This window comes from Branchiostoma lanceolatum, chromosome 9 (genome assembly GCF_035083965.1).
Source record: "Branchiostoma lanceolatum isolate klBraLanc5 chromosome 9, klBraLanc5.hap2, whole genome shotgun sequence".
NCBI classification, from domain to species: Eukaryota; Metazoa; Chordata; class Leptocardii; order Amphioxiformes; family Branchiostomatidae; genus Branchiostoma; species Branchiostoma lanceolatum.
Genome location: NC_089730.1, coordinates 17,675,653 through 17,697,980, shown reverse-complemented (window position 1 = coordinate 17,697,980; position 22,328 = coordinate 17,675,653). Strand labels below are relative to the sequence as shown.

Genomic DNA, 22,328 nt, shown 5'->3' with positions numbered 1-22,328 from the left:
CCTGTTGCGGAATGAATAAGTCCATCTCTTTATCATAATTCAGGCAAAGAAAGACCACATTTTCCATTTCGTCTATTGATTCTTACTTCCCATAAATTTTCACCTTACCCCTCTACAAAAATTACAGAATGATAACAAACTGCATACAATTGAATGTTTTAAAAACTTCACATTTTTCAGTTTCTAGAAGGCCCACAATTTTATATTCACAGTATTGTGCCAATCTCCGTAAAAATGGCTAGGTTATGGACTATTTTTAGTGACAAATAAAGTGACTTTTTTCTGAGCAAAATATTTAAGACAGCACTTTGAAATGTACTCCTGCAGCTGGAGTCTTAAAGCACCCCGTTGTAGTGTTTGATGGTAGAATGCGCTACACTGTACATGTCATAGATAGTTTACAGTGGTCATGGTAACTCTAAATTGCCATTATACAAGCATTTATACCGCTGCTCAATGGATGTTGTTTACCGGAAATGATTGCAACGCTTAACATATTTTGTCATACATTTTTATATTTCCAGAGGCCGCCCGGGATTATTTGCAGAAGAAAGGGAACTTCAGCGTAGTAGCCGGTATCATCTCGCCAATCAGCCATGACAACAAAAAACAGGTAAGAAATTCCCGGTGCTATAATGAGAATATGATTCGAAACAAATTAGATATATTATTAAGTAAAGAAATGTTTTGGAGAGTTGGGAACATGTAAGATGGAAGCATTCCAAATATAGCGTTCACATACATATGCAAACCAACGAACCATTATATAGGCCCAGGACAACATGGTAGGACACCAAACAATAAACATTCGCAGAGTACAGATTGTAAGGACTTGACAGACTCCAGGAGGAGGGGGGCCTTCCGAAGCCGAAAATAATGAAGATCGAGAAGGCGATGCCCTTAACTTGGGCCTACTAGGGCAACTTGTAAGTCAGAAAAAGAAAAATTTATATATACAAATATATGCGTCATATTTTGTACAGTATGTAAGTTTTCATGAATATATGCATATTCCATGTGGGCTTAAAAGACCATGCATAAGGAATAATATGATGAATGATAGCAATAATCTTACACACACACACACACACACACACACACACACACACACACACACACACACACTCACACTCACACAGAAAACGAATCAATGGTAGTCAGACCCAAATGCACTTAACGTATATCAGGTGGTTAATGACTTGAGGTGTTTCATTCGGTAGCACGGATAACCTAATTCAGCAAGATAAATATGGCAATTAGCTAAGCACTATTCTCGTCCATTTATACAGTAAAACGTTGGAAGGAGAAAAAAAACTATTCTGTAGATCTATAGAAGCTATATTCTAATAAATATGTTCTGCATATTTTTCCAAGGCCACGATCTTTACAGACATCAGAATGTTCTGTATTCTGCTAAGGAATTTATTTGCTTTTTTTTTCTGCACACACACACACACACACACACACACACACACACACACACACACACACACTCACACTCACACAGAAAACGAATCAATGGTAGTCAGACCCAAATGCACTTAACGTATATCAGGTGGTTAATGACTTGAGGTGTTTCATTCGGTAGCACGGATAACCTAATTCAGCAAGATAAATATGGCAATTAGCTAAGCACTATTCTCGTCCATTTATACAGTAAAACGTTGGAAGGAGAAAAAAAACTATTCTGTAGATCTATAGAAGCTATATTCTAATAAATATGTTCTGCATATTTTTCCAAGGCCACGATCTTTACAGACATCAGAATGTTCTGTATTCTGCTAAGGAATTTATTTGCTTTTTTTTTCTGCACACACACACACACACACACACACACACACACACACACACACACACATACACACACACACACACACACACACACACACACACACACACACACACACACACACAAACAAACAGACACACATATATGCATGCAGATTATGTTAGCCTGAGATAGAGAGAGCGAGAGAGATTGATATTTTGTGTATGCGTGTGTATTTTTGTGTGTGTAATTAAAAACAAATGTTAATGACAAACCTCCCTGTTGCCATTGCTCCAATCCTTTTGCTTTATTTGTACTCATATTACAGACGTCAGTTCTAGCGTACGAATGGCTTGCTCAAATATTTTAAGCACTTTGTTCGGGAAAATTAAGAGGAATTATGTCGCCCTTTCCCTAAATACTATGCACTCAGGTTAGACCTTCTGGGCATTGAAGTAAGTCGAAGGTTAATCGTGCTGGCGCCAGAACATCTGCGTCATGGTGAGGGAGCAATCATACAGTAGTGCTTCTCATATTGGAAATCTCGTATTCCTGGAGGAGAGAAATCTCCCCCGCTTAACGGATTATAGTCGCATGGCATGTTGTCCGGCTCGTTTTCAATCGCCCTGTTCGTTTTCATAACCCTACATCGAAGTGTACACCAGGAATCGGTTCGCTGTAATAAAATTCATAGATATGTCGACGACTAGGCGGATTGATACATTTCTGACAGCACTAGAACTATGATTTATTGATGAAATATTTTCCACATTGAATGGAGTGGGGGAAATTACATACAAAGATCATCCTATCATTCTATTCCTTTTCTGAAAGTTCTATTATATTCTTTTGCATGCCCGTTTACTTCGAAGTAATGCGTCTGTTATTTTTTTTCTACCAAAAGAAATTCACACGAAAACTGACTTCACATAGACTAAAAATTCCAAAGAACAGGCTAAAACGTAGATCTGAGTTTGTGTGAGAAAGCTTCGAAGAGTTCAATTTTATGACCAGTTTAATAGCTTATAACACCATGTACCAAGGTGAATTCTGGCTATTAGAATTCGCCTTGAAAATCTTGGAAGTTTTAGGACTCACGAGTATTAGCTTGAATGCAAAATATGACAAACCAGGTTCAGGTGCCTTGTTATATTCCTAGGTTAGAGATGTTGTACAAATAGTTATGTTTGTGCTGTAGTAGTTTTTTTTTTGTAAGAGGCTTATGCTGCTTGTGTCATATGTTCCTTTATATCTAAATGACCAAGTTTATAAGCTGCAATTTGATATCTAAAAAAACTAGATTGCTAAATACTTTGTCTTATTACCGCTTTCTTCTCTGGTACTGCAGGAATTGGTGTCTAGTCGACACAGGGTGGAAATGTGCAAGATTTCTCTTCAAGATTCCAAGTGGATAAGGTACGTGCTGTGCAGAATAAACGCTTCCTTCCGGCATGTTTCTTAATTTTTAATTTGTACAAAAGACTCGAAAAGTTTATTTCAATAAGCAAATCATCAAGATATATATTTGCAAATAAATGGGCTGTTGAAATAGTTAACAATCTATTATATAAATTCATGCTAATATATTCATCGGCAAATAGGTGCTTTAAACTCATCCGGGCTAAAATCACTCAGTAGATGTTATTTTAATAAAGAAAGAAAAGTCTGCGAAAATATCACTGTGCAGAATACATCATCATGTCGCCAATGTTCTTTCTTATTACTGTCCATTTGTTACAGACATGGCCACCCACACACGTCATTTTCTTGTGAATGGGCCATAAAACGGAGGGCTCGGCATTGAAAGCCTTCACGGTCACGGGTGGGATGTTAAAACCATAACTGTGACGGTGTACACTCGTAAACAAATGACTCCTGCACAGCAAAGGTCGTCGTTTGCTAAAGCATTAATGACATTAACTTCTGCATACAAGGGCAAGGACGACAAGCTTGCAAGCTTAGGAACAATTTTTCTGGCTTTTTTTTACAACATATGTTCTGAAAAGCCTGTATTTCGTTATTTCAAGTTCCAACAACGTGGATTTTAAATCTGCAGAGTGATATGTGAGGCTGATATTGCAATATATTGTATACTCCTTTTTTGTGATTTCTGGTACTCTTCTGCAAATGAAATTTATATCTAAGGCTCTTAGCAACCTCATTTTTTTCATAGGGTTCTTTTGGTACGTTGACACTGTACAGTATATTTCACATCTGTGTAATATATCTTTCATGTCCAAAAAACGCTTTATGCTTTCAACGTAAGAAACCAAAGCAGCATAACTATTCCAACTCAATCAAATACTTTATTCAAACCCAATTATTATCAATACTAATAAAGAAGTATTGTTTATGTTGACATTTATATTTTTCAGCATCTATGGACATGAATATATATTACTTAAAATTGTGAATTGTTATTGAAATAATGTTCAAATCTAGCGTTTTAAAACAAGGTTTTCAGGCTATTAAATTTTCACCGTCTTATACCTCACGGCTGTTCCACTTACCTAGAATTTGGTCACTTCGTTTGGGCATGCGCATGCGCACTGTGGCATATCTTATACACAATGATGTGGGTATTAACACCGCAGTTAAACTAATTCTGCATTGCTTTCTGCTCACGTACACAGCAAGAAAGTGGATGGTAGTTGTGTACATCAAAAACTCCAACGTTCTCTGGGCTTAGCTTCATTTCCGAGCTCTCCAGGCAAAGTGCACCAATAAAACTCACTCGCAGTAGCCCATAAAAAAGCCGTTAGGAAGACAGAGTGTGATGATTTGATGTCTCCAAGTTTTGCGAGGTACAATTTCTTTGACTTTTGCAAAATGATCTCGCGCTGAACTGCTTCTTCTGCAATAGAGACGGCAATGATGGATGTATCCATTCTCTACAGTGCGTCAGTCGTGCTGCAAAGGGGGCATCATAAGACATACAACTCTATGCAAAACGAGACATTGTTTTTCATTCCTAACACAGAATACTATCATCGTCAGCATTACATTGTATACTGTTTTAACCATTAGAATGCACATTATTAGATCGATTGTTATTCATGTTATAGATAAGTTCTTTTAAATTGTTAAATATTAGAAATAGTCGACTGCTACGAGAGTGTTATTTGCAGCTGAGTTTCAGATTTCTGATTGACAGTATTCGTTAAAAAGTTAATTACAACCCTGTAAGCATTCCTTTTCCCAGCAGAGGTAGGCTGTTACTACATCCAAATCAATTACAACGCTCAAGACAGCAGAAGCAATGGTTCAGCCCTCATCTTAGAAAACGCCATTGACAACACAACACTCATACCCATTCTCAGTGCATAGGTTACATACCAGAGGGAAAATGTAATTTGATGCGTATACACAATTACAAAGTGAATCATCCTGCCTAAGTTTTTAGAATTGACTAACTTACAGAGAAAACAGTATATTCGTACACAAACTTTCGATTGTTTTGAAATGGTGATATAACGTTAGAAATGTTTAGGTCATTCTGCTCATGAATTTCTAACAGCGCACAACACTTTCTCAGTATTTTGATAAATGATCCTGGCTTCCATCCAGTTTGCCTCTTAGCGCTGATAACTTATTGGGCGACTGCTTTGGAAGACAAATGAGAGTATTACCAGTACCTTTACTATAGATCCAGCAGCCAATAAAAACAATGAAACCACGATGCAGACATATTGTGTGTCTGACAATAGGAATCTTTAAAATAATGGGTTTCTGACTCATGAAGTAATAAGAGACTCACACTTCATATTTCAAATAAATATTCTCCTGTCGAACATATGCAAAGTTACGTATCTATGATTTACTCAGGACCGTTGGATGTTTACCGTGCGCATTATAGGTGATCTAATTATTCATGTTATTATATATATCTTTCCGTGTATACTTATATAAAGTTATTGTTGTTATAAGAAAAATGAAATCTTTGACTCCAACACATGATTCCAAACATTGCAGATGTAATATCAAAAGTTGGCGTGAGCATGTAATCCATTTTTATTGTGCTATTATTTTGCCTATCAGATATTGCGGTTTTCCCCAAATGAATACAGTTGTCAGAGATATACTGATGCAACATACTTCTGATTCTTTATTCTTCTTCCACTTAAGATAACTAGTTTGCAAAAAAAATAAATACATGTTTGTTTTGTTTAAAACCAATGATATCCAAGAATAGTCTAATCTGATGTGTAGCTTGCCTCTTTGGACAATATGTCCGGTCTTCAATTTTTTATATAGATAAAGCCGTCTCCCCTGTTTTTTTAATGTGTCGTACTTTTTTGTAAAAGTTAAAAGTACTCCGCTGCGTGTCAACAGAGGTCAAGATTACTTCTCTGCATTTCAATGCAATATCCATAGCCATTTCTTTTATGTATTATACTAGGCAACATATATCAAACATGATGAAAACAGAAATAAAGGTAAATGCATATTAGAAGGCTCCTGCTTTTACGAGCACACCTTGTGTTATGTACACCGGATGTAATATTCTTTACATTATAGCTATAGCAGCAGGCACGTATGTCATTCATCCCATTTAGTTCAACCCTTGAATTTGGCTTGTAAAATTTGACAATTTTTATAGCACAAATGATATAATGGAAGGTTTATCTTGTAATTTTTGCAATAGAAATATTAGGTTTATTCACATCTTAATTTAGCATATTTGCGTCCTGATTTTACATTTTCAGTCTTGGTTAACAGTGGTTTTTTGGTGAACCAAGAAATGTACACTTGAAAATGGCTACTACGCTGTTTCCGATTTTCTTTGAGTTGATAGGAAATGATGGACTTCTTGATGACTATTGGGTGATTGCACTCTTCAAGATCTGTTTTTACACTTGCTCCTGTCGGTTCGCATTTGATACAGCCGTATCCTGAAGTCGCAGTATTGAATTTGTAATGCATTATCATCAAAACAATGACAAGGAAACCCGATGTCGATATAAATCTCCATTTGTCTTTTGCGTTCTGTCGATGCAAACACTGATGCTTCGATTTTATAAAAAAAATGCTGTTTTTCCAATTGCCTAAACGTAGTCTAGTGGTTTTTTGTTGTTATTGGAGCAAATATTATATAGAATAAGATTGCTGCTACGGAGATTTAAGAGTAGGCATATAGTCATGAAAACAAATTTCCTAGACTTATTGTGTTTACTGTAACAATAAATCAATGATATTACAATCAAAAGTCTCTACATTACAACGTCAACTTAAGTACAGTTTATGCATATTTCATGTCTTCTTTTAGTGTTCACTTAAAATATCTTAGACCTCGAAAATGTAGATATCTAATACTGAAATGACTCTATTTTGCAGAGTTGACGCTTGGGAAAGCACACAAGATGGTCACGTCAGACCTCTTAACCTTCTACGTCACCACAAGACAGCATTGGAGAGGAGATTTAAGATCAGCAGCCCATGTTGCACCCAGCCGGTGAAGAACCAGAACAAACCTCTTCCCCCTCCGCCAAGCATCAACAAAGACCTTAACGGCAAACGTAAGTGCTCTGGTGACTGGTAAATTCTTTTTTTGTTTTGTCAATATCTTAAGTTTAAAAAAACGACTTTAGTGTTGTTCGAATGTTTCCATTCTTTGCAAAATACTTTATACACATACCGAAAAGAACACTGAGCCTTGAAGAATTATAAAATGATCTGATAGTGAAAATGATGTATAGTCCATCTCTGATTATGTATGTTATTCGTTCGTCTGTAAAATAACGGAAATCTGTAAACATCCATCTTTAGAACTCCATTAATGTATTAGTACGGGGTAAAGCTAACTAATCCGTTAGTCAATCCTATTTGTCTTTAACGCACTATTCCCATTAGTAATAATACCCATATTGAAGAGAAGAGTAACCATAACCGACAACGCCGATGCAATGAAGATGAATCAATAGTTGTTTGCTCAACGCTTAACTAGAACACGGCCTCCGGTGTCCTCTAAAGATGACCGGAAAATAGATGGTAGCTTTTAGCAGTTAAAGATACATTTTTTGGTAATTACTGACTAATTTTCTCATATTAGTGGCCTACGATGGATACTTCAACGCAGAAAAAAAAACCCACTCAGCTATATCCATTTTTCCGATGTACACTTTATTAAACTGATCGATTTTTCGAGAAGCTATGACTGTGGCCCTGTGACATGTTGCTGAATAATTAACAATCCAATTTCTTGCAAGTCACAAGCTTTTTGTAAATTAGAGGTCACAAAGATGGGGACCTTCTATAGAATGGTGCTGGTTTGAGCAGGAGGATGCTCAATGAGTTTTCTGGCAAATCTTAAAAAAGCTATTTTACGAAAGAGAGCTTTACCAGTTAAATTGGAGCTTTGTTTTCATATATCTTCTAACTAAAGATATTTCATGTCTAAATGTAAATGTCTAGTGACAACTTATAAGACTTCAAATAACTCCATATTAGTCTAAAAGTAACCATATTGTTTAAAAATTAAATAGAAATTTTGAAATGTTTTGATCACAGGCTGCAAGACTGGTATGATAGGCGCTTTTATTGCCTTTGTGATGACTCTCAAGCATTAAAAACATTAGACAGATAGCTCATGTGTATACAAGTTCCAGTGTTCTCATTTATCTTAAAGGACGATAGACCCCATATATTTGTTTGTTATAGTCTCTATCCACGGCAGTGTAACTGAAAAATGATATGTTATAAGACATGTCAGTTACGAACATTAACGATTAAATTTTGTGCGGGTGTAGTTTTAACATTACCAAGAGAAATCAAAATGCTATATAATATTAATACAAGCCATCATTATTGCATTAAAATGCATTGAGCTCTATTGGGAAATAGATTAATTCTTACTCAAAACAATAGATCACACCACGCCTTATACTAATATAAAGTATTAAGCTTTAAAAAAAGAGAAAGGTGAAGGCAAATCCGTTCTTTGATCTTTATTAATCTATATTTTCAGGGAATGATTCGATTATACAAAGAAAGAATTTTAATGAGTCCCCCGAGCATATTCGGGCATCACTTATGCTCCCTATACCGAAAAATGGAACAGGACTAGTGAAAAAATGTATGATATTATGTTGTCAACGCGCCTGTTACCCATTGTTCAGCTATACATGAAAATACAAGCCAAACTGTTATATACCCCTGTGAATAGTGTTGAATTTCCTATTGTATTGTATCCCCTCCAGCCATTCGAAATCCAAAGCCTACATGCTGCAGCTTCCGCATTCCATCCTGTTTAAATCATGGCCTTATTCTGCCAAACTTAATACGGTATTCTGATGTTAGATAGCGTCGTTACTGATAAAATGGGGTCTCAAAACAAAAAGTGGCCTGTCTGACATAAAGCTAACCTATAAATCTTTGCCATTTTTGGTCTGTTAATTGTGTCATATTCGGTTACATATATTGTAGGTATAAATCATCCTAGGAAGATTGTCAAAGATTGAAGTATTCATTGATATTTTTTTTCCATATTTGTGAAATCACCGTCACGTATTGTTTATTACTGTTTGACATCTTAACAACGCTTGGTGTGAGCCTTCGGGAAATTATACTAAGACCCATATAGCATATTTAACTTGCACGTGTCATTGGAATAATAGTTCCAATGATCGTTGTTATATGCTTTTGTTAAATGTGCTTTTCTATGAAGTTCTATCCAACCGAATGATATTGTGTTTGTACAAATGAGGCTATTCATATCTTCATACTTAGATCAATAAAAATGGTCTAACCGTCTATGTTTACAGCAATAGGATGGTACAAATATGGCGTTGATATCCTACAAAACTTCTGCTGTCCCGCCAATCTGGACCAGGAAAACCAACACACAGGTGGAGTACCATGCTTACATACACTGATTGTCACTACATATAGAGTGAGTGTATTTTACATGGATCATAAGACTAGAGTGATAATGATGGTCGACTTTGACATATTTAATCCCATTCAGTTGCTTGAATTGACCTATTTTGCATTATATATTATTTTAGTTGTTCACTATATTGGCTTGGAGCTATACTAATTGTATTGGTATATGCAATGGCTTATGGAATAGATGATACTCGTGTATCTAAATCATGTCAATAACGACAAAATAATACATTGCTGGCTTCAATCATGTATGAAATTACGCAAGCTAAAGTGCACAAAGAACGAATTGATGTTACATTTTAATGAATCTACGCTGAAGAGTAAGATATCACTTCCCAAAAATCATGCTACTTCAGTTTTATGGCATGTAGTAAAGGATATCGTATTACCGAAATGTTGCGTTTCAATGGGATGGCTTGAAGAATTTGATACCGTATTTTATGACCATGAATGTTCAGAAGACCCCTGATGGGTTTTGGATAAAAACACATTGCTGCAAACTGGGTCAACTGTTTCGCCACTTAACGATCGCAAGGGCACAAGTGAACATATCACAATGTATTGACTAGGATTCAAGTATACCGCGGCAAATCCAATTGCGGTCGGGTTGCGAATTATCAGAAGTGATACATTCAAATCAACTGTATAGATCGAGATGTTACTGGTAACAAACTCTAAATTAGCTTCGTGGAATAGATGGCCATTGACACCGATGGTCTGCAATAATATTAAAAGGCAAGGAAAATTATCCATAATGACAATGCAATACGAAGCGAAGAATTATCTAAGGCATAATGTATAACAATGGATAGTACTACTTATATTGTAAGGGATGAACAGTTATCATAATGATATCTTATTGATGCTGATTTTTTTCCCTTTTGTCTTCCAGATGAGGCTCACCAGGTTGAAGTACCAAAGAAGAAAGGTCAGTATCGTCTTCTTTACATATTTTTGATACAATGCGGTCATTTCGAAATAATTTCGTTTTTGTCAGTTGAAGCCATTATTGGCTCTAGATTGTTTGAAGCACATCTAATGACAATGTTTATTGCATTACCCCTGTTGCTGATGACAGTCACGTGTAATCTTTGCTTTGCAGGCATCACCGTTCTGCTACTTTGCAGTCAGGAAATGCTGGAGGCATTTGCAAAACCTGGGGTCTGGAGGCAAAACGAGGTATGATACCATCTTTAAACATAATTTCAAAAGCTGCATGTAATACTACAGCCGTCAGCACTGCGGGATGTTCCACATCAATCATATTTTATGACTTTTAAACAGACAACTTGACAGCTAATGGTCCTTTAAGGCTCGCGGCAGCTGTTTTGGTGGTTTACAAACTTGATAATAAGTAGTCACAACTTCATAGAATAGCGCCAGCTCTGCTCTTTTTTCTTACGGTAAAGGCCGCTCACATTTTTCAACATGTTGTGGAAGATATCACCACCAGCTTCTATTTACTTTATAATGTGATATTCAGTACAAAATCAACTTTGATTAAGAATTGAAATATTTATATTATAAATCTTTATGGCATACTTGGTCTTAGTGGTTATACTTGATAGAAATACCTGCCTGCTATCAGTTCAACATTGGCAGCAATACATCTAATATCCAACAATTTTAAGATTCATTTTTGATTTTGATTTTGTAGTTAACCATAAGAATTAGTGTCTGTACTTTTTACCAATGTATTATGATAATGTGGGTATATATATTGTTGGCAATACCATGCATGCTCTGAGTTCAAATTTGGCAGCAATAAAATCTAGTCTGAACAATCTTATAGCAATTCTAAGGTTTATTTTGTATTTTAACTTTGAGTTAACGAATTAGTCTCTGTAATTTCGTTGTTTTTAAGAACACTCCTTTTTGCCCCTGTATCATAATGATTATTCCCTGTTTAGGTTGTGGATATATTAAAACAGTTTGGGCTGGTCTGCATAGCACGAGATGGATTTAATCCGGAACAGGTCATATACGAGTCCGATGTACTCTCTCAATACAAGGTAAGGCAAATAAGAACATTTGATTGGAAATGCAATAATGGGTTATCTTTTCTTTGTTTAAAAAACAGTCTTAACCTAAATACCTGTTGATGAAACGAAATATTAGTACCTATTGATATAATTTTGTTCTAGATTAAACTGGTTTTTGGAAGCGTAAGAAAAATGTCTACTATATTTTTTTTAAATAATTGTTTACGGATTTTAAAAATCTTATGTGCACTTATATGTCAATTCAGTTATATTGATACTTTTTAAATGCTATTGAAACAAGTGTAGTGTACATGGTAATGTACTTACTTGCTGAAAGCGTCTGAACATTCATATTCAAGTAAAAAGGCTAAAAGAAATTCCCTCAACCAACAGGTTAACCGTATGCAAAAATGATCGGAACATGCCTGCCTCTGTTTTCATAAGCATGTTAAGATTACATTGATATCTCGACATTTACGGTCTTTACAAAAACGAGCCTCTTATTGCATTTTTGCAGTGTAAATAGTGTAGGATCTATGCATAGCACATTGTATATCTTAACTTTATCGCGTTTTGCTTTATTTTTCTTTCTGTTTCGATAACTTCGTGCACTCATGTTTTTTTAACGTTGTTATTACCCAGTCTAACTTTACACACCTTCCTCTTAGGAGAGCATCCACATTGTGACTGACTGGATTGAAAATGAAATCATACCAACCAAAGTGAGGTAAGGCAATGAAAGACTTTTAATGTTTAGTTCATAGCAAATAATAGGCATTGTAGACTTGTACTAAGAAATCCTTTTCTTTAAAAAAAGCTATACTATTACAAGGTACTGTGATCGTAATCGGCATTTCTGTATTTTGTATTCGACATTGAAATTTGTTCACAATCGATACTCCTAAAACAAGCATCATAAAGTGTCATTTTATTAACTTTGCAAGGCTTTAAAGAGGTTGAAAGGAATTCAAACGTTGGTTGGATAGTCTTTAAAACGATGTTTACAATTGGTTATAATGGTTTAAAAGTGACTGTAAATACACGGCAGTGTTCCGCCCAATAAGTCTATATGTATGTTCCGAATGGCAGAACCTATCACCCTTATCATAAGCTTTGAACAAGATTGTAAGATAGATTCGTAGAAAATGAATTCTTTTAGCTTCCCTTCACCTGGTAAGGCTCTTTGAAAAACGGAAGAAGTAATGACCATTTAACCTCTGTGGACTAAATTGCAGTTTGTCTTTGCAATTTGGAAACATTTGGCATCTTAGTGAAACCATGATTGCATTTAATGGCTTTATGTACAGGGCTAGGGCGATGAGGTTTATGTCATATCTTATAAATGGGATCAAAAGCTAAAATGCATCCAATGTAGGTAGGAAACATGCAGATCACTAACTTAAAGATATTTTGGTTCCAGTTTGGATTTTTACTGAAACTATCTGTCCTATCCTCAAGTACGTTCGTTCCAATTTTAAGTCAAAAAACATTTTTCGACATAAGCTGAGCATGTTTCCCAAAAGAAACTGATGTCCACGGAGATCACGGCGAAGAGAAATCCCTCGCATTTTAACAACTTTGCAAATTTACAAGGTTAAATGCATTATTGTCTCCAATGCCGTCACGGGTTAATCACACCAACCATTATTTTCTTGAATAGAGACGTAGGCATGAGCGCGGTATGCATAACACGGGAATATGCATCCCATAAATCTAGCTTACGCCTACACGTTTATACATTACGCCATTGCTCAGTATGGATTTTGGCTAGAAGCACCGTTACTCTGTAACGAATCACCTAATAAATACAGCGCCGTGAGGCCACTATGCAGCCATTGGTCAAAATGTTTATGGCTTTCTCCGGGACACAGTTCCCAATAATGCAATAGGTCATACATCCAATGACGTCCACGATACTTAACGAAATTTTATTGGCAAGGAGGGACACAGTCTTGAAAAGGAAAAAGCTAAGCTTTTTGTGTGCATTGTTTGAGGTTTCTATGGGATTTTCAGTCTTTTGATAGGAGCAAATTATTTCAATGCCCACATTTTAAATGTTTTAATGCTTTTGGTGAACATTGCATAAAATGCACATTTTGTGTGTAAATTGCCAAAATGGACCCTAAGAATATGTATACAAATACGTTATAAATGGTAGACATATTGTTCTTATATTTGTCAATCGATTCCATACCAAATACACATATAGACTTGGATCAAACTAGCAAAACAACGCCTTTGAGTATGTTTGTACGTGTGTCGAGGTAGTTATCATTAGACATGATTTATTCTATATGTTGTCCATCCAATGGTAGCTAAGGGACAGAAATGAAGTTTATGAAAAGCCGTACAATTATGACATGTCCACTTCTTTGTCATTCTAGGAGAGCACTTCGTCGAAAACAAAGTGTGAAATACCTCCTTCCAGACGGGGTCATCAACTACATCAGGAAACACAAGCTTTACCAAACAAAGACCACGGATGACAATGCAAACGTTATCAGGATTACAGACAACAGGTAGAAAAGAAAGAGAAATCGATTTTTGATACCAATACATCTTATGTCAATTTTAGCAGAATAGATTCTAAGATATTTAAGCTGGAAGCGTGCATTTATCATTTACATTAAATTGAACATGTATAGTATTGTTTAGAAACAGTACCAAGAGCTGCAGATGGCTTAATTGGCGTTTTTTTAGAAACAGACTACTGCAGGTTTACGCCGACTCTTTGTTGCAATCCTCATTCCCAACATTTCTATTATCAAACATCTTTACCAATAAACCCCTTTTCCACAGAGTATATCAACTGGTAGCAAGTTTGTAGGGGAGATATCAACCATTTATTTGCAGAATCCGGCATAGTAAGAAGGATCTAGAACTATCAAAAGGAACACAGATTGATGCTGTGGTTATTTGTCGGTTTGTGTAGAGAGTTTTGCTGGCAAATGACTTTCTGGCTTCCGACTCAGGGAGTTGTTTTAGCTACTTTAAACTCAACCACAGAAAAAACATGTATTTACTCAATATCAATGAAATTGGAATTCACTGACCACCATGTTTAATTGTCGTATTTGTATCACGATAGATTAAGCTTACATTACATATTTTGGTTTTACCCATAATATATTCTTTTGTTACTTTCCTTTGTGAGGTATAAAAACTTGATACACTTTATTTGAGAGAGTCAGAGGATGTCTAGGTGTCCAAAATGATTGAGCTACGATTAACTGTGGTACCATTACTAACATCTGCAAATTCTTTGTCCCAATGACGTCACTTCAAGAACGCTGTATAGAAATGAATTCTTTTTTTCTATCACCAGGGACATCACCATACCAGTAGACGAGTCTATCATGCCCTACCAGACAGACAACAAAACGTTCTCCAAGGACAATAGGACCGCATCTAAAGAATACCTAGACGGTGATGAAGAAGATGAAGATGTTAAGGTCGGAAACTTAGAATGTTCTGCATCCACAAACAAACAACGGAAAACTTACAAACAACTTAGACAACAATCCATAAGGGATTTGATTTCATAACAGTTCAGGGCCAAATGATTGTGCCCCCCGTAACTTTTCCGTAAAATATATTTTGAAAATACATATTGCATTTAAACATTGTATACAATCGATTTTTCCAAAGCTACAATGGAAACTTTTACATGAAAGTGTGTTTCCATCACTTCTTTCTATCTGTGCAAAGACTTTAACTAAATACAATAGTAACAATTCTTTGGAAAAAAAGAAGACAATAGGAACTGACTAATCACCACCAAGTTAACATATTAAGTCTATCACAAAGTATCAGCCTCAGGCTAAACGTAAATGATACTATCAAAAGAATCTGGCTATTTCTTTCAAAAGAATAAGACTATGCGAAGCCAACTGTTAGCTTAGTAGTCCTTTTCTAACAGATAGAGACAATATGGAATCACTGAGCCACCAAAAGTAGATTTTTAAGACTTATGCATTTACAAATTAGATCTGATCCGTGATTTAAAAGAAAGGTTTAAGAACAGAACATATAATACTTTTAGAATGCACCTTTTTGTCCATGAAATTCGTCCGAACTATTGATGTAATGTTTGATCGCTTGAAGATCGGTCAACTTTGTGGAAAAGTGGTATTACAGACAAAAATACTTACTCCCTGAAATGATGTCATTTGCAGATGACCTTGAAAGACGTGGCCGTAAAGGTGACGGCAATAGAAAGACGTGTGCGAGAGTTCGACATGAGGGTACGGGAAGTGGAAGACGCAGTCAACGGCAAGTTCGATCTATACAGGTTAGTTTGCAGATATCACATGTGTATTATGAACAAGCAAATGTAACAAACTCATTACACTTAAAAGAGACAGGAAAATATATATTTCATATACCATATTTCTATGGCAACATTTACAGTAACCCGATTTTCTCGTGGTTATTACTCATTTGTGGCAATTATGCATTTTTTGCAACATGGCTTAGATAGACCATAGTGAACAAGTCTGTATTGGTGCGAATCTTTGTTTAAATAAATGTAATCATGTTCTTACCTATGTAGTACAACCCAACATAATTAGCTAGCAAATGCATTTTAGCCCGCAGTTGTTTAATCTTCACGGTTTTCGTGGAAACATCTTCACCGTGAACCATTTTCTCATTTAGGCTAAATGAGAAAACTACCTCGATATATTTATCTACTGTATACGTTATGCAATTCTAGCAGTAGCGATTTGACACTGACAACCCTACAGATCTTCCTTCTATAGCGAAGAGTCCGGTCTGGGAGACTCCATGTCTGAAGGAGACGTTGATGACATCACCGAGCTGACTGATGAGGAAGAGGAGGATGGAAGCAACACAGACTCTGAGAAGGGCATGAAATGGACGAGGCCATCGGTCCATCTGGGAGCGGCGGAACGTCTCGAGGTGCTCTTGAAGGAAAGCAAGGAGGCCACATGTTTTAGGTTTGTTTCAGTTTAGGTCTATTTGGTTCAAAAATGGCATATATCTCACATTGATGGTTTTAAATGCGTCCCGAGTGAAAACCCAACAACGTTTGTTCAACCGATGATTTAAAACAACAAAATAGAGTATTATGGATATGGTCTCCAGTTAAGGGTGATGATTAAATAACGACACCATTTTAAAACTTAGCATCGATTATGAGTAAACAACAAATATGTTGGAAGCCATCCTATCGTGTACAGCAATTTACTTTGATAGTTATATCTATCCAATGAACTGTAGATTAGTTATGTGTGAATAGAATACAAATGGATTCTTCGAGTAATCCTCGAGATTATACCATGACCTGAATTGATATGTTGTCATCCATTAAAATAATGCATTTCCAGCTTGCACACGAAATAAGGTCTCCATTACTCACGTCACATAAACATTTGATTACATCTTAATTGCCTGCAAACTACTTTGTTGTATCAAACGTGGCTTTTTCAAGGGACATGTTGCTCAGCCATGAAAGTTAATTTTCCCCGGATCTGGGCATCAGCCTTTTGAATAATACTTATTATAAATCGTCTGAGGCATTATGTAATAAGGTTAAAACATGTACATCCTCTTACAGTGGCAAAAAAGACATGCACGTCCACTTCGCGGCTGATGTTGATGAAGGGTTCACATCTCCAACTGACAAGTTACACAGAGACATCCACTACTCCAAGGACTACCTGCCGAAGAGGAGCCGAAAAACACGTCCTGACCCGCTGGACAAAGATAGCGAAAACAGGTACAATGTTCAATTTTGCTTTTAATGCATAGCATAACGGAATTAATAACACAAATGGGCTTAGATATTTTACATCATCATTATTGTTATAACTATAAACGGTGCCTTTAAACAGGTACTATGTCACATTCGCCACACCAGTGGACTGCATTAGTTCAGTTTTTATAATATTGGCAAACTTTGGTTTAATTGCTGCATCATCCATGCATCCGAAATTCCATAAGATTATTTGGAAATTGCATGGTTTACGCAGTTTTGTTTTAAAATGGACATAGCGATACAGTTTTCTTTCACTCTCTCCCTTTCTTATTCTATTAAATTTGAAATACAACTATAATTGAGAACTGACAATGTATATGGGGACAATTGAAAGTATGGCTCTATGCATATTGGTCTACCACTATTGCTTACCATAATGTATTTCTTATTTTGATCATTTCGTTTTGCCCAGGTATATGTCATTGAGGAAGTGTCGACTCGAGGCAGCTCTGGGCTCGACCGATAAGTTGAACAACAATCTGCACTTTGTGCTGGAACCACCCGGAAGGGCTCAGCCGGCCACGTGTAAAGCCGAGAGGTCATCTCCTGTGGAGGCCAAGCCAAACAACGACAACACTGAAGATGCCACCGGTTTGCATCACCTGTCCACCGACCGGAAGTCACCAAGGTACCACGGGAAAGTATCGCCATCCAAGGAGTTCTACATGTGGGGGATAAAGTTCTGCTCATCTGAAAGTCTGGATGAAGAAGCTAGTAGGTGGGTGTAAAGTAAATACGTTCAGTCACTTATTCATTCACAAGTTGTTTTGATGAATAATTAATTTTGTTGTTCATTGGTTCACACTAAGCGAACAGCACAGTATTTGTGGCTTTATACTTTACTTTGCTGCGATGATTTAGCAACGGGTCGCGACATCAGAGAGAGGGACTCCTCATGAGTTAGTATGACTAGCTGTCCTTTCAAAATTGTGCGTCCCACTACCGTGGAATAGACACAGGAATCCAAGAGAATGTTATTGTAGCAACTGACATCAGCTCCTGGTAGTGTGCGATTCATCCAGTAAGTAGATAGACTTCCTTGCCCATTACCAATACTTGTCTAGTTCAGTGTATTTCATATATGATTCAAATTTGCTTGTAGGGAGCGTAAGGAGAGGACATGTCATCACCATCATCATCATCACCACCGCCGCCACAACAGGGAGAGTCAGGAACTCAGGCAGCAAGGAGACGGTGAAGTTGGGACGAAAAATAGCCCTGAACTCGACCCGGACAAGAAAGTCGAGACCCCAGATGCGAACAAGAAAGACGAGGCCACATCGATGGAAAAGCAGAGTCAACTTGAAGCTGTCCAACTGCAGGAGGATAATGGTACTGGGATCAACGGCATTCCAGAGGTGAGGATAACAAACCATTCGACCAGCGCAGAGCCTTGTGATGAAGAACCCAATCAGAGCACCCAGGACACCGGCGGCACGGTCAAAGAAGAAGCTGAGAAAGCAGAAAAATCGAAAGATATTGAGGCAACGGCAGAGAAAGTAGTGGCTGAAGAAGGAGCAACTGCGGAATACACTACGGAACAACAGAAGAAGCGAGCTTCATTAAAGCTGGACTTTTCCGTCAAGAGTCCAAGGAAGGCTAACTCCGAAACTGTATGGCATTTGATCGAGTCTGACAAAAAGAGCTTCACCGTTATGGTGGATGATGTAGACAAGAGGCTTACAGGGGCGATCGGAGACCCTACTTGGGTTTGACCATTTTAGAAAGTTACAATGTTTTAGTTTAGACTTGTTCGTTTTGTTTCATTTTGGTGGAGTTTTGTTAACAGTCTCACTCAATAAGGAGGCGATAGTAGAGGATATAAGGAAATATGCGAAGCTTTGAGAATGTGAAACAGAGAATGTGAAACAAAGTCTGCGACTCCTATTGATATTGTATTCGGAAATAGCGTGTTGATCTTATCCAAGCAGCTAGATATGAGACTTTTAAAACCAACGTTAAATGGCCGTAATCTGAAAAAGATACTGTAAATGCGCATTAAGTTTGCGTGGTTTTTAATAAGCGCTTAGACGAAAATGGTGGGGGGGGGTCGCGGTGGTTTTAAGTTCGCGGCAGCGCTGCAGGTACATACAGGCACACTATTGGAAAAATGTTTGCAGCGACTTTACGTTTGTGGTGAAACGGTCGCCATGAAAACCGCGAACTTAAAATCGCCGCGGAAATTTCGACATTAACAGTATTTGGTCGATTATCTATTCCTTTTCCAACATGTAACCATAACATTAGATATTATTTTTTCGTTGCAAAAAAAAAAAACTTCACGAAATCAAAACAATGTCTTTTGACAGTTTGATTATTGCAAATTGTTGCTTTGGAAGATCCCCGGAGCATTTGCTAATTCAATTAAATTTTCGAATAGTAGTACAAAACATGAATTTGAAATGTCATCAAAATATGTCACATTGACAAAGTTACATAATCTTTGAATCCGGCTGCATTACAACAGCTTTGTAAGATGTTACATATCAAAAACGACGTGTAGCAACAGGAATATATCCAACCCTTGTTGTGCAAGCACTCCCTATTGTTATTGACTAGAATGGTGTGTAGCAAATGTTACTTAAGCCCTTATTCTACAAATACATGTATGTATCATATGCAAAATATGTAAATACGTCATTTTGCTACAGTTAAGAACGGTATCTGCTATAATAACATTTCGAATAGGTAAAACGACTCTGAGCTAGGAAAACTTTGGTCGCTACGGAAATTTAGCTAGTTGAAGTGCAGGGGCGTATGCAATGTGGTTGGATGATGTCAAATGCAGATTAATTTCAAAAATAATGTTTTTCTTTATAGAGATCAGTCAAACGCTAGTGCACCTAACGGTATGTTGGCACGTAAAAAACAATTTGTCATAGGAGAATTTATGAAAGGAAATTCAAAAACTTACGATACTTACGATGAATAGATTGCCGTATCCTAATAGGTGAATCAATTGCATCTTGCTATTCTAGATCTCAAATGTCTGATAGTATCTCGGAACGGTTAACTTAGATTTGAGCATTACAGCACATCGTGCATCATATACATCCTTATCCAAGCCATTACTACAAGAATTGAGTGGATTGTACAACATGGAATTTGATTGTTTCACATCAGAACGCCATTGGATACGTGCTATCCTTATCAGGGAGTTTGTAGACTATGAACTAGAACTAAGATACGGTGTGAAAATTTTAAAAGACTGTCACTCTGGATCCTGATACGATTCGACATATAAGTGACTTCTCTGATGACTTGGTGTAAAGGAGAGAAGAAGATTAAGGTGTGAAAGATAGAATAAGTAGTAGCATTCTGTTTTTAATTCTTAGTAGAGGTAAGGTTAGTATTTTTTTTCTTCTTACAGAATCTAAAGCAAAATGAAGAATGATGTCTTGATTTTAAACCCTTTTTGTTAGCGAGTGACCAATGTTTATCTATTAAAATTGCAATGCTCTGAATTTCGGGATTTCACATAATTGAATCAATCAATTTAACTGTATCATATTCAAAGATTTAGATATTTGCTTAACCTTACAAGCCTTCCTTGTGAAAAATCAAATTTCTGATCTCAATTAGGCATATCGTTGTCATTAGTCCACTCTTCGATATGTACAGAATTGTAGGTTATTGTCAAGAGACAGACGCCTAGAAAGAACTTACGCAGCACATTTTGGAGTGCATCCAGCACTTTCTTATTTCCGAGTCCTTCAATATCAATGTTGTACAATAAAAAAAAGATGACAACTCGATGTAAAAGAATCATATGATATGATGCCGAGGTTGTTAAGAACCCACAATTAGTGGATGGTGACGTACATGTATGGACTTTGGTTGATAAGAATTTCTTACTGGTTTTAAACTTGAGGCACGACATTGTTTGAAGCTGGATATGGCTAATGTCAGAACAGAAGCTCTGTGCACGCAGAAGCTCAAATAAAAAACTCAAAAGATAACAAGCATTACTTGAAAACAATCGCAGAAAAATATATAAATGATAGGCAATATTGCGCAACGAGACGCTTGTACTGTTACTTAGAGACGAGTTGAAAAAATCCGCTGTACTGTCCGCTGTAATAAAGACAACGCTATGCTGATTATTGTGAAATTCGTTTGTGATTTTTTTTCTACATCAATAACTGTACTGGAGAAAGGTAGAACTGGACCAGTAGCTAGGGTCTAGGGGCCACTTAGATTTCATTAATAAGTGCACTATCCCTTTCAGGTTTCACTTGTCCTCAAACAAATTCTCACTGACACCGATAAAAGATAGTGAGTGCTATCTGAAACTTCTGGCCTCTTAGAGGATTGCCCTAGTACTTGACCTATGCTATAAAATCAAACCTGAATGTTTAACCTTCATTGAAATATATGTAGCAACAGGCACTGGAAGACAATTCCTGATTCATCCATGCATGATTTTGTTTCCTTGGGTACGGACTTATTTTTAGAATAGTGAGAAAGATATATGGAATGGAATTTGCTATACGATGGTATATTTGATTGAACATCGCGATGTTAAACCAAGTCACTGATATGGATACGTCGTTTTTATGCTTTTGAACTCATTAACTTTAGTGATTTAATAATAAGTACTTTTGTATTTCATACCAGTGTTCTTGTCATCAGAAATTGCCCAAACGAAGAAAAAAGTCGAAACGCTAAATCGTGGAGAGCTTAGCGTGGGTAGATGCTATTGCTGTTGTAGTGATATCCGCAGGTGTTGTTGTATATGTAGTAGAGATGCTGCCAGTGGGTTAAGGGTCGCCCTGCAACCGTTGGCGCTTGTAGATGGCTAAAATCGTAAATGTTCAATCACCACCCGACCGCTAATTGTTTTTAGGCTAATCAGAACATTCTGTTGTTCTTATCAACCTTTTCCTGGTGTGTGTGCGTGCATGTGTTTGTGTGT

At 36.7% G+C, this 22,328-nt stretch overlaps 1 protein-coding gene across 1 annotated transcript in view; it reads left to right on the top strand.

Annotated features, from left to right (window-relative positions):
- The window catches only part of LOC136441904 (uncharacterized), a 37,215-nt gene extending 15,691 nt beyond the window's left edge, over positions 1 to 21,524 (top strand). Inside the window, exons 2-16 of the mRNA XM_066438462.1 lie at positions 525 to 613; positions 3,117 to 3,184; positions 7,103 to 7,284; positions 9,529 to 9,612; positions 10,545 to 10,580; positions 10,755 to 10,831; positions 11,563 to 11,664; positions 12,303 to 12,361; positions 14,019 to 14,153; positions 14,960 to 15,086; positions 15,810 to 15,925; positions 16,380 to 16,592; positions 17,213 to 17,374; positions 17,826 to 18,131; positions 18,516 to 21,524. Of these exons, the coding sequence (XP_066294559.1) occupies positions 525 to 613; positions 3,117 to 3,184; positions 7,103 to 7,284; positions 9,529 to 9,612; positions 10,545 to 10,580; positions 10,755 to 10,831; positions 11,563 to 11,664; positions 12,303 to 12,361; positions 14,019 to 14,153; positions 14,960 to 15,086; positions 15,810 to 15,925; positions 16,380 to 16,592; positions 17,213 to 17,374; positions 17,826 to 18,131; positions 18,516 to 19,128 (2,369 nt within the window). The 3' untranslated portion in view covers positions 19,129 to 21,524. The remainder of the gene's footprint in view (positions 1 to 524; positions 614 to 3,116; positions 3,185 to 7,102; positions 7,285 to 9,528; positions 9,613 to 10,544; positions 10,581 to 10,754; positions 10,832 to 11,562; positions 11,665 to 12,302; positions 12,362 to 14,018; positions 14,154 to 14,959; positions 15,087 to 15,809; positions 15,926 to 16,379; positions 16,593 to 17,212; positions 17,375 to 17,825; positions 18,132 to 18,515) is intronic.
- Positions 21,525 to 22,328: the final 804 nt, after the last annotated feature.